The sequence below is a fragment of the Typopeltis vanoorti genome, chromosome 4, assembly GCF_054136105.1.
Source record: "Typopeltis vanoorti isolate ZY-2024b chromosome 4, IOZ_Tvanoo_1.0, whole genome shotgun sequence".
Classification (NCBI taxonomy): Eukaryota; Metazoa; Arthropoda; class Arachnida; order Uropygi; family Thelyphonidae; genus Typopeltis; species Typopeltis vanoorti.
In genome coordinates, this window is record NC_143552.1 from 119,843,064 (window position 1) to 119,856,942 (window position 13,879).

A 13,879-nucleotide genomic window follows, 5' to 3' on the forward strand; every position below is an offset into this window, starting at 1 on the left:
CACCACAGTCACACCTAGGCAACACGCTTATTACCCTTCCTGTCACACTATTCTCTTTTATCTGTCTAAGCAGCATCCTGATACCCATTCTGACATGCTCTTTGTCCTCTGTCAAGTCATATATACCTATTAAAACCATCAATTCCTTCGCTCGCTCCCTCCTCATATTCAATGCCTCAATCACTCTACTCATTTTAATTTTACCAAATGGAAAACATACCTTGTACATCCTCTCATCCAGCACACCTTTAATAATGGCGTCGCCATACAATGCCACTTGCTCATCTTTTATTAACTCTTTCGTACCCACTTGATTTGTTGTAATCGTTTTCACCCAAATTTTCTTAATTTCACTCTGCATCCATTTCATCTCTTGCTTCATCCAACCCAATTCAACTTTCGAATCTCGTGTCACATTCCCTCTATCATTCAATCTTTCTAATTTTCAAACTCTCGACTCCCGCTTCACACTTTCACTCTCATTCATCCTTTTGAGTTTCTGTAGTTTCGGTCCATGCGTCCAACTTTTGCTTTCATTCATTCTTTCCATTTTTCCCACTTTTGATCCTTTCATCATGCTATTTCCAGTTTCTTTCGTTCTCTCAATTTTGTTTCTTTCCACCACAATCACCTCGCTTTTGTTCTTTTTACCATCCATTACGGTGTTTTCAAATCACTCATTTTCTTTTTCAATGCTTTCTTAACAATTTTTCACCTTTCTTTCACACCATGGTTCTCTTTCGAACGAACGCTCATTCTTCCCGCGACATTCTCACTACTAACACTTTTTGTCGTATTAGCATTCATCAAATCCTCATTTAGCTCACACTTCGCACATACCTTCCTTCCATCAGCCCTAAATGTCCACCAACCATCTATGTAATCAAAAGAATACATGTAGCATACCTCCACGAAATGACTGAAGTCTAAGTTAAAGTCCTTTTTTTGGGTTGCAGAAATTGGTTGATAGGTGGAAAAGGGGAGATATGATTGAGACATTAAAATTGCTGAAGGGCTTCTATAGGATTAATTCAGAGGATAATTTTGAGATCAAGACTGGTGGTGGGAGAACTAGGGGGACATCTATGGAAGCTGGGCAAGAGTGTGGTTAGCAAGGGTGTTAGAGCTGGGTTCTTTACTTTTAGAGTGGTAAATGAGTGGAATAAGCTGCCAGAGTCTGTTGTGGGTGCTATGACAGTGAATGAGTTCAAGGCAAGGTATGATAGATACTGTGAGAATGTCGAATAGTTGTGTGGACATGATGTTTAGGGCCTCCATTGATGAGTCTCTAAGGACTCCCTGGAGTTGCCCGTAATAATAATAATAAGTCATGCACTGACAAAGCCATCGCCATCTTTCCTCTACCAGTTACTACTCTAAGGGCCAAAAACAACGAATTTGTAATCAAGTTTGAGCAAAATATCCCACACACTAATAATATTAGTAGTGCACAACTTTTATAGCAGCTCTTACTCAAACAATCACTCATATACAATTAATTATTTCAAGAATAACTTATCTGAATCCTGAGCACGTCTTACACCCCGCCGCTACTGTTGCCTCACGAGTGCCCTCTCCTGTGCCAATAATGTAAGGAGTATGTATATTTTGATTCTTCTTCTTCTTGCTGCTAAATTAAATGTTTACCCATTAAACCTAGCCACATCTCTCAGTGAACGCCACCTATCAAATGCCCTGGAAATGTCAAGTACAGAAGCACAGGTTTCTGTGCTTAAAAGTCACCAGTAGCTTTTACTGAAAGATATGGTTAGGCCTAATGGCTTCATCACTTTTCTACAGATAACAAATCCATAAAGCCTGCTGCTTCATTCTTTTTACAATGAAATATTGTTCTGACAAGATAGCTTAAAATTTTATCAACATAACGTTACGAAAGGAAACTGTGAGTAAGAGGATGAGGAGTGGTTTCTTTGCATGGAGGGTGGTTGAACCATGGAATGCATTGCCTGATGGAGTGGTGAGAGCGAGAACGGTCAATGAGTTCAAGGAGTGGTATGATAGACTTTGTGTTTCTTAGGGGGGGGGGACCTCCCCTCGATGAGTCTTGATAGACTTTGTGTTTCTTAGGAAGGACCTCCCACGACGAGTCTTTTGACTCCACGGAGGCCTGAATAATAATAATAATAAAAACAATAATTATATAGATCCTTTCTTATTCTAATTTAATAATTTAACTAATAATAAAATTTTTCCACAGACAAATTATGTAAAGATGTTTAAACGAATTTAGATCTCCTGGCCTGCATCACCCACCACTGGACACATACCATGGAAAAGTTAAGAGAAGCCTGTGCTGTTGTACTTGACATTTCCAGGGTATTTGATAGGTTCTCACATTGAGGATTTCTCAGCAAACTGCCATCTTATGGTTTATCTTCTACCCTTTGTAATAATAATAAAGGACCTCCTAGATGAGCTTTTGACTCCATGGGGTCTTGGGTAATAATAATAATAATAATTTTTTCCTCAGGTTATTTCCACATGTAATGGTGAAAGGTATTCTCTCTTTTTCTGTTAATGACAGTGTTTGTCGGGGCTCTGTTATTTCACTCATCCTCTTTCTTATACATATAAATGACCTGTTCTCACTGACCTCAACTCTCACTTTCCACTTATGCAACTCATGACAAACCCTGCAATGATCAACAATTCAAGTTTCAAGATCATTTACAATAAGTCTCTAAACACTGGTCTCTACATCATTCTTCATTAGAGTGACAACAACCAAGTCACCTCCAATGCTATCAAAACATAGTTTTGCATGTTTTCCAAAAAAAAAAATCTTAGTTTTTCTCCACTTACCTTCTTGGACTGACTCTTACTCCTATCCTTTCCTGGCATAATTATAATAATAATTATCTAATCCTTTCCTGGCACTTTTACAGCATCTTCAGCTTCCAAATCACTTGCCATCTTTTTTTTTTTGCTCAAGATCTATCCAACTGCATACTATATAAATCTCAAATCCACCCAACCTTGAAATACTGTTCTCACATTTGGGATGGTACACCTTATACCTCTCTAAAAATTCTTGATGCAGTTACTCCTCTCTCAAAGATTCTCTTCAGCCATTGTCTCACAGATGGTCAGTTTGTGCACTGTGCTCTTCTTCAGATATCTCCAAGGGCATTGTTCAGTATTTCACAATTACTACAACCTCCAACTCTTTATGAAGAAAATAAATAAATTACTTCTTGACCCCAACTTACACACAGCGTTTATTTGCTACAGGCCTTTAGGCTTCTAGTGCAGGAGTGATATTAAGGGGGGGGGGGGAGATCGGTCTAAGTTAATTCAGAACCCAAGTGGTAAGTATATGCCATATGCTGCCATATGATGTTCCATAATATGGTAATAATTAATCCCACAGAGTGTCAAACAGCTACCACCTCTGCAGTGGTGTTAAGTTGGATACTGGAATAGGGTTTGACTGCTCATAAGGATGTCAACTCTGCAATGAGTTTGCCATTCCCAATTCTGTCTTTACAATTAACAGTGAAATACTGTTGAAATACTGTGAGGTACAGTTCTCATCACTCCTGCTACAGACATAAACTAAACTATTCTGACTCGACAGCATCAATATTTTAGCAGAATCTATAACAGTTCTTTGTGTTGTATTTTGACTAGGCCTCTTTGACTTCCAAAAGGTTGAGGCTCACTTTCTTTTAGTTTGTTTGTCATTTAATTTGAAAAGCATGGACCAATGTCAATCTCCTTCTCTGGAATGCTTATTACTTCATCTGATACTTCTGTCTATTTCCACAAGAACAAAGTTGCAAATTCTGGATGCAGCTGTTTTTACAACTGTGATTTATGGATATGAGACTCAGAACCAAAAGAAATCTGATAGGAAAAGGATAGCTGCTTTTGAGATGTGGTGTTACAGAAGGCTGTTGAGGATATCATATACTGAAAGGCAGACAAATGGATGGGTGCTAGAAAGGGTCAGTAGAACTTTAAGGCTCCTTAAAGATATTGACAGGATGGAAGGAGGACTTCTCAGAACAGTAATAGAAGGTAAATTTATTGAAAAAAGAGGAAGGGGTAGATCATCAATGAGATGGATGGACGGATGGTGTGTTTGGAGTGATTGATCTTCAGAAAGTTGAAGTCTCCAGAAAAGCATACAACAGGACCACATGGTAAGGACTGGTGTGGTACATCACTGAGTATCTGAGTGATGACCATGCTGTTGATGTCCAATGAACAGATGGATGGATACTTTCTGTGACATGTTGTTTTCTTTTACTTTGGTGAATACAGAATTACCCATTTTTCTGCAGGGGGTGTCTGGAAGTTTTCTTTAACTGATGTTCTTGCATTATTTATTTATTATTATTATTATTGCGGGTGACTCCAGGAAGTCCTTAGGCTCATTGAGGGAGGTCCTAAACATCATGTTCACACAACTATTCAACATTCTCACAGTATATATCATACCTTGCCTTGAACTCATTCACTGTCATAGCACCCACAACAGACTCTGGCAGTTTATTCCACTCATTTACCACTCTAAAAGTAAAGAACCCAGCTCTAACACCCTTGCTAACCACACTCTTGCCCAGCTCCATAGATGTCCCCTAGTTCTCCCACCACCAGTTCTGATCTCAAAAATATCCTCTGAATTAATCCTATAGAAACCCTTCAGCAATTTGAATGTCTCAATCATATCTCCCCATTTCCACCTATCAACCAATTTCTGCAACCCACAAATCTTCAACCTGTTCTCATAAGGTTCATTCCATAGACCTGCTATCATCTTGGTCACTTGCCTCTGGATCCTCTCCACCTCCTCACCATCAAGAAGAAACCTAGGTGACCAAATCTGGGCACAGTAGTCGAGATGAGGTCTTATCAAGGCTCGGTATAGAGGAACAATAACTTGCTTGTCTCTGCTCGTCAAAGTATTTTTCAGCAACCAAGTGACTTGATGAGCTGATTTAGCCACTTTTGCAATGTGTCCCCTAAACTTCAATTCCCTACCCACCAACACTCCCAAGTCCGTGGCCTTATTAATCTCCTGGAGTACAGTTCCACCAATGTGGTATACTGCTGCTAATTTTTTCACCCCAAATTGCATAACCTTACATTTTGTCACATTAAATTGACATCCATTCTCCTTAGCCCAGAACTCCAATCTATCCAAATTATCCTGCAAGATTATGACATCTTCTGCATTCACTATTGCCCTAACCAACTTTGCATTATCAGCGAACAAATGAACTGTTCCTCTTAGATCCTTCCCTATATCGTTAATGAACAAATTTAACAGCAGTGGTCCAAGAACAGAACCCTGCGGCACACCACTAGTCACAGACCATCTTTTGGATTCTACTCCTGAATAAACTACTCTCTGATATCTCTCAACCACCCACCTATCCATCTCACCAACCCTATATCCATTCCCACATGTTGCAGTTTACGGATTAGAATTTCATGTGGTATCACTGTAAACCCATTAACCTTATCCAGTTCAGCTGTCACTGTCTTATAAAACTTGAGCAAGTTACTGAGGCATGATCTACCCTTCACAAAGCTATGCTGTCCCCCGTACAGTATCTCATTTTCATAAATCCATTGCTGTATTTTTCCCGACTACTTTCTCCAAGACCTTGACAATGACTCATGATATGCTGATCGATCAGTAATTTGCAACAGTAGTCCTGCAAGATTATGACATCTTCTTTATGCAGTGGAACTATTTTCTCTTCTTTCCACACCTTCGGGACTAAACCAGACCCGAGACTAAGATTAAACAACATGGTCAAAGGCACTGATAATTCTTTAGCCGCTTCATGTAAGACCTGTGCCAGTGAACCATCCAATCCCACATATGTATTCACATTAAGGTTCTGTAATAGACTATAACTATTCACCTCCACTTCATTCATCACAATTTCCATATAAACTAATGGTTCCTTCATTCTTTCAATGTCACCACCTGGATGATATACTCTTGCAAAGTGCTCACTCAGTAATTCCACTATATCAACTGATTCAGTGACCTCCTTACCATCGACATTCCTTAAAATCATTCTGCCATGTACAGTTTTTTTTTTGCTTGCAGCATATTTAAAGAACTGTTTGGGATTCTCTTTAGCTTGCATAGCTTGCATAGTTTCCTTTCATAATCCGCTTTTGCTTTTCTTACTACACTCGTTACCCTTCTGTCCTATGCTTTATACTGTTCGTGTACCTGCAGGTCACCTTTCTCTTTAAATTCCCTCCACAGTTGTTTCTTTTTTTGCAGCTCAAGCTTAATGGTGTTATTCATCCATTTAACCCCTACTTGTTTTACTATTCAGACCCTAGGTATATAATCAGCCATAACCTCCTGGGAGGAATCTTTATCTGGTCGATTTCAATCGATGGTGAGTTAGCCGATCTCATACGGAGGTAGCAGGGTTTTTTCTCCCGGAAACTCGGGTTTTTCATCCCGCATACATACAAATCGGCCCTTCAGAACACACGCAATTTACAGACAAAAATTACTAGTTGTGGTGGTGTTGGAGGTGGGCGGTAGATGGCGTTGATTCGTAGTAGAGGTAAGGTGTAGAGACAGTTGAAGATGTCCTCCCGCGATGAGTCTTCGGACTCCTTGGAGGTATCAAGAATAATAATAATTAAAATGCTATTTGACCACTTCCATGCTCTATCGACATCCAACCCTTGCAGTTTTATATGCCATGGCACCGAACCAAGCAATCTCCTAAGCTTGTCATTTCCACACCTTTAGCCACCTCCCAGGTCAAGATCTTATGATCACTCTCACCAATAGGTGGCAACATGGTCATATTCATTACAGTCAAATTCTCAGATGCTATTACCAGGTCAAGCACTCTCAAGCCCCTAGTATTTTCTATTACATGCTGTCTCAGATAATTATTTCTTAATAATTGAATAAAATCCAGTTACTTTCTCACATGTGTCCTCTCCTCCTTCCAATCAACGTTACCATAGTTGAAATATCCCATATTAATTACCCTCCTTCCACTCATTTCATCAATTTGTTTATGCATACTATTTCCACCATCTATTCCATCACCTGGTCTATAGCAGCACCCAACTGTATATTTTGTTCTGTTAGTCACAATCTCACACCAAATAGCCTCAAATGAGCTCTTTTCACTATTCTGCAATACAACTTCAATTCTCCTTGGCTGCAGTTCATCAGCTATCATCAATAAGACCCCTCCTCCCCATTTTATTCTCTCTGTCCCTCCTAAACACATTATAACCTACACATTCTATCCCGCTAACTATATCCTCTTCCGTCAGCCATGTTTCACTAATGGCAATAACCTGTGGCCAGGAAGAGCCAACCAAGGCCAAAAATTCTTCCTTCTTGTTCCTAATACTGCTGGCATTAATTTTACAAATCTGGTAATTTAATTCAGAAAAATATAAACATGTATGTGTGCAGTATAATTTTGTGTGGTCTATACATGAGTGATAGGCCAAAGAGCAACTTAAGTAGTCATTTGCTGCAAAAGTAACCATTTTAGAAAGGTTAATCAACTATAGCAAATATCATAAAAAATAATTTATTCACCTGTAACAAACAAGACAACTCCATCAAATTACATAACAATGTAATTTTAAAGCTCTAACACTTTTCATTATAACAAATAAATTATATTTGCTAAGAAATTATATTCTTATTTAATCCTTTATCCAAGTGTAAGAAAACAAAGTTTGTGTGTGAAGTATCTTCATAACTTGTCAACTTGCATATAGAGGCTGTTAACTTCACATTAATTGCACTCACTATCCCACAATGAAAAGCACATTTCCTTTTGGACATGCATATTGCTACACATTATGGGAAGAGTCACTTCCCAGACCAGTTTCAACCTGAGGTCACATCAGTGGGAGCCAGACCCAGAGCCAAGCTCTATATACAAGTAGTCTAGTCACATAGATATTTCACATGCAGACTTGGTATGTTTCCATTGGGTAAAGGATTAAACAAGAATATAATTTCTTAGCAAGTTTAATTTACTTTGTAACCAAGGCAGAAAATTTTCTACAACCATAACAAATAATGCTTTTGGTTCTGACAAGTTCAGTATTTAGTGCATCCATAGTCAGTTAATATTTCCACCTACAGGAATAACCTGTTATATGGATTACTTGATGGAGTGAATTTCATTTAGCTGCTGTTATGGTAAATTTGCTATAACTATTCATTACAGTGAAAGTTGACTTAATATATAATCCTATTTTTTAAATTCACTACTGCCTTGACTCTGCATCTCTTTAAAGGCAAACTTTTTTCAGATTTTCAGCATAGCATAATTTTAAAAAAATGTTTCTTCCCTCCTAAAAATCTAAATCTAGAACAGTTATTTTTGCTAATGATAAATCTTACCTCAATTACTCTGTTTTTTGGTGGTCGTCCTCTTTTTCTCTTGAAAATGCCATCCACTGAAGTAGCTAAAGAAATTGTAGCTAATTCTTGTGTGAAACTGAGCTTCCGGGAATATTCATGAATTTTATAATGATCTAATCTCCTGAAAGGATTATCACCATTTCCGATAATTTCTCTGCATCCCTCCTGAAATAAGAATAAAAATTAACAGCATTAATATCATTTATGCAAAAAAAAGTCTTAATTAATAATTTAATATGTGATGGTAAACAAAAATTACAGACAGAAATTATCAGCCTGGAAAATGATCCACTGAACTTGTCTTTAATAGTCAATAACAGATTATAGTAAATTACTATTTATTAAAGATTTGTTCAATTTCATAGGCTATACAATATAATATAAAACAAATAAGCCTACCCAGTTGCAGTGATAATGTTTCTCTTTTTTATAATAAGGACAATCCTGTGAACAGCCTTGCTCATGACTAGGTTCCACTGTTACGTAAAACGTGTCAGTCACTTGATTCTGTTGTTCATGTATGCTGCAAAAATTGATAAATTATATTAAAAACATATATTTATGTACAGAATAAAATGAATATAGTTTCATTTCATCATATATAAAAGATCCTATTTCATTATATATAAAAGATGAACTATTTTCATTTCATTACATTAAATGATTTAGATTAACACATTTAATACATTTGACAGGATATTACATGGAACTCTATTGTGTAAGTGGAGCAAATGGGAATGGATACAAAGCTGGTGACATGAATAAGCAGCTGGCTGATGCAGACAGACATCACAGAGTAGTATATGGTGGAGTAGAATGCAAGACAAGGCAAGTGATCAATAATGTGCTACAGAACTATATTTGGGCTGTTGCTATTTAAATAGTGGCTGCTAGACAGCAAGTGTTACACACTGATCATCATGTAGGCTGTGACAAGATAAGTAAATATTATATTTAATGTGTGGTGATAGTGTCTAATTTGCAAACTGAGTGTTAGTGTGAGATATCTGAGTGTGGAATGTGATATTTGGTTAAATTTCTAAAGCAGAATTACTTTAAATTCATTGTTTCTTGTTAGTGCTCTGAAACAATATGGCAGTTTCTGCATTTTATTTTATTTTATTTTTGTTCCCAATATGGCAGAAAGACAAGCAAAGTGAATGGCATGGATTTTTCAAAAATGTTACAGTGGCACGAATGTAGTATGTATTCATGGGAAGATGTTGTGAATGTTTATATGGAAAGGTTGAACCAGAGAAAGTAGTGCGTACAGATATGTGGGAGGTGCGATCTTCTGATGGACCACAAAGCTTCTTTAAATATAAGTAGGGAACATGGCATTATAACTGAAACAGTTGGTCAGGAAGAGTGTGGGAATGTTCAGTAAGTGTGTGGAAGTGATAGCAAGGAAAAGAGTTTGAATGATGCAATAATGATGTTAAAAAACAGAGTGCAGTTAATGGTGATACAGTGAGTGGGGTTGAAGACAAAAAGCTTGTGTGACTGACAATAAGATAGTGAGAGTGAATGATAGTGTAAAAATGATATAAGATTTGAAAGTTTCTAATTGAGTTGATGAAAGATTTGAGTTAGTGAAGATGAGGCAAGAGATGAAGCAGATACAGAGTGAAATGAAGAGAATTGTAGATATGTATGGAAGTGTTGTGTCGGGAAAATGTGATGAGTCATCCCCTTTCTTCGACCCAACATAGGGTTACCTCAGAAGGAGTGGATAAGGACAAACTTATGCCTCCAAACAGAAAATGTGCTCATTAATAACCCAAGAACATGTATACATTCAGATTTGTAAATTCCAATCAATGTTAGAGTAGCCCAATAAACTAAATAGAGAATGATTGTAAATTTATTAAAGTAGAAAATCATGTATAAATTCTAAAAGGATGTGTACAAGCTAATAATAGTTTTAGGCCATGTCAAAGGCAGTTTGTGGCCACGGTATCCAATCGGCAGCTGCTGTACATATGACGACACCACCGAGTGAGGGCGTTGTTTTGTAGTATATAGGTTTCGGCGGGGATTTGAATCGCTCTCTTTTCTTCTCGTTTCGTTGGTACCTGGTTTCCTGTGAGGAAGGCTGTATAGTTGTGAAAAGCTTGCTGCCATGCGTAGCGAGAGTCTTCCCTTGCTATGTGTGCTACGTGGAACAAAGCTGCAGCTATTATTATTATTATTATTATTATTATTATTTCGGGTGACTCCAGGAGTCCTTAGACTCATCGAGGGAGGCGCTAAACATCATGTCCACCCAACTATGCGATTACATTCTCACAGTATCTATCATACCTTGTCTTGAACTTGTTCACCGTCATAGCACCCACAACAGACTCTGGCAGCTTATTCCACTCATTTACCACTCTAAAAGTAAAGAACCCAGCTCTAACACCCCTGCTAACCACACTCTTGCCCAGCTTCCATAGGTGTCCCCTAGTTCTCCCACCACCAGTCCTGATCTCAAAAATATCCTCTGAATTAATCCTATAGAATCCCTTTAGCAATTTGAATGCTCAATCATATCTCCCCTCCTCCACCTATCAACTAGTTTCTGCAACCCACAAATCTTCAACCTGTTCTCATATGGTTCATTCTATAGACCTGTTATCATCTTAGTCACTCACCTCTGGATCCTCTCCACCTCCTCCCCATCAAGAAGGAACCGAGGTGACCAAATCTGGGCACAGTAGTCGAGATGAGGTCTTATCAAGGCTCGGTACAGAGGTACAATAACTTGCTTGTCTCTGCTCGTCAAGGTATTTTTCAACAACCAAGTGAGTTGATGAGCTGATTTAGCTACTTTTGCAGTGTGCCCCCTAAACTTCATCTCCCTATCCACCAACACTCCCAAGTTTCCTGGCCTCATCAATCTCTTGGAGTACAGTTCCACCAATGTGGTATACCGCTGCTAATCTTTTCACCCCAAAATGCATAACCTTACATTTTGTCACATTAAATTGACATCCATTCTCCTTAGCCCAGAACTCCAATCTATCTAAGTCATCCTGCAAGACTTTGACATCTTCTGCATTCACTATTGCCCTACCCAACTTTGCATCATCAGCGAACAAATGAATTGTTCCACTTAGATCCTTCCCTATATCGTTAATGAACAGATTAAACAGCAGTGGTCCAAGAACAGAACCTGCAGCACACCACTAGTCACAGGCCGTCTTTTGGACTCTACTCCTGAATAAACTACTCTTTGATATCTCTCCATCAACCAACCACCTATCCACCTCACCAACCCTATATCAATTCCCATATGTTGTAGTTTACGGATTAGTATTCCATGTGGTATCCTGTCAAACGCCTTTGCCAGGTCCAGCAGTATCACTGTAAACCCATTTCCCTTATCCAGTTCAGCCATCACCTTGTTATAAAACTTGAGCAAGTTACTGAAGCATGATCTACCCTTCACAAAGCCATGCTGTTCCCTGTACAGTATCTCATTTTCATCAATCCATTCCTGTATTTTTCCCTTGACTACTTTCTCTAAGACCTTGACAACGACTCCTGATATGCTGATCGGTCGGTAATTTGCAACCGTAGTCTTGGATCCTCCTTTATGCAGTGAAACTATTTTCTCCTCTTTCCACACCTTCGGGACTAAGCCAGACCTGAGACTCAGATTAAACAACATGGTGAAGGGCACTGATAATTCTTTAGCCACTTCACGCAAGACCCGTGCCGGTATACCATCCAATCCCACAGATGTGTTCACATTAAGGTTCTGTAATAGACTAGTCACCTCCACTTCATTCATCACTATTCCCGTATAAACTAATGGTTCCTTCATTTTTTCAATGTCACCACCTGGATGATATGCTTTTGCAAAGTGCGCGCTCAGTAACTCCACTATATCGACTGATTCAGTGACCTCCTTACCATCGTCATTCCTTAAAATCATTTTACCATGTACAGTTTTTTTCTTACTTGCAGCATATTGAAAGAACTGTTTTGGATTCTCTTTTGCTTGCAAAGCTAGTTTCCTTTCATAATCTGCTTTTGCTTTTTTTTACCACACTCGTTACCTTTCTGGCCTGCACTTTATACCGTTCGTGTGCCTGCAGGTCACCCCTTTCTTTAAATTCCCTCCACAGTTGTTTCTTTTTTTGCAGCTCAAGCTTAATGGTGTTATTCATCCATTTAACCCCTACTTGTTTTACTATTCGGACCCTAGGTATACAATCAGCCATTACCTCCTGTAAATGCTCCTTGACCACTTCCCATGCTCTATCGACGTCCAGCCCTTGCAGTTGTACATGCCATGGCACTGATCCAAGCAATCTCCTAAGCTTGTCATACTTGCCAGCACGGATATTCCACATATACCCTGTCTTAAGCGAAATTTCTACACCTTTAGCCACCTCCCAGGTCAAGACCTTATGATCACTCTCACCAATAGGTGGCAACATGGTCATATTCATTACAGTCAAATTCTCAGATGCTATTACCAGGTCAAGCACTCTCACACCCCTAGTATTTTCAATTACATGCTGTCTCAGATAGTTATCCCTTAATAATTGAATAAAATCCTTTTCCTTCCTCACATGTGTCCTCTCCTCCTTCCAATCAATGTTACCATAGTTGAAATCCCCCATAATAATTACCCTCCTTCCACTCATTTCATCAATTTCCCTATGCATACTATCTCCACCATCTATTCCATCACCTGGTCTATAGCAGCACCCAACTGTATATTTTATTCTGCCAGTCTCAATCTCACACCAAATAGCCTCAAATGAGCTCCTTTCACTATCCTGCGATACAAGTTCAATTCTCCTTGGCTGCAGTTCATCAGCTATCATCAATAATACCCCTCCCCCCATTTTATTCTCTCTGTCCCTCCTAAACATACTATAACCTACACATTCTATCCCACTAACTATATCTTCTTCCGTCAGCCATGTTTCACTAATGCCAATAACCTGTGGCCAGGAAGAGCCAATCAAGGCCAAAAATTCTTCCTTCTTGTTCCTAATACTCCTGGCATTAGTATACGTGAAATGCAGTGATCCTTTAGTCCCACCCCTATATTGATACGTTATTCTAAATGACCCATTCCCATTTTTTGTCCTTAGTGCTGGCTCGGGTACATTATATACATTCTTACACTCATCTGTCTCACTGATGTCTGCATATCCATTCCCCCCCTCCTTGGTAGTTCTAGTTTCCCTGGTTTTGCACATCCATTTTCACTTCATTCAGCAACACTCTTTCCAGTCTCCGCACACCAAGTCCATTCAAATGCAGGCCATCCATCTTGTATAAGTCCTTTCGCCCTTCAAACTCTTTCCACACGTCCATGAATTCCACACCACACCGTCTGCATAATCTACGCATAATGTCATTTGCAATTATGGCCCTCCTCCTAAACTCCTCTCTGTCATACCGCGGCAACAGACTAACCATTCTAACTCTGTCACTCTTTTCTTTCGCTACCTTTAA

The 13,879-nt window shown here is 38.8% G+C and overlaps 1 protein-coding gene across 1 annotated transcript in view; it reads right to left on the reverse strand.

The window, feature by feature from the left end:
- LOC150107643 (zinc finger protein castor homolog 1-like) overlaps window positions 1-13,879 on the reverse strand; it is a 252,159-nt gene that overhangs the window by 39,552 nt on the left and 198,728 nt on the right. Inside the window, exons 13-14 of the mRNA XM_090392151.1 lie at window positions 8,816-8,939; window positions 8,396-8,581 (exon numbers count right to left, since the gene is read on the reverse strand). Coding sequence (XP_090248277.1) covers window positions 8,396-8,581; window positions 8,816-8,939 — 310 coding nt within the window. The remainder of the gene's footprint in view (window positions 1-8,395; window positions 8,582-8,815; window positions 8,940-13,879) is intronic.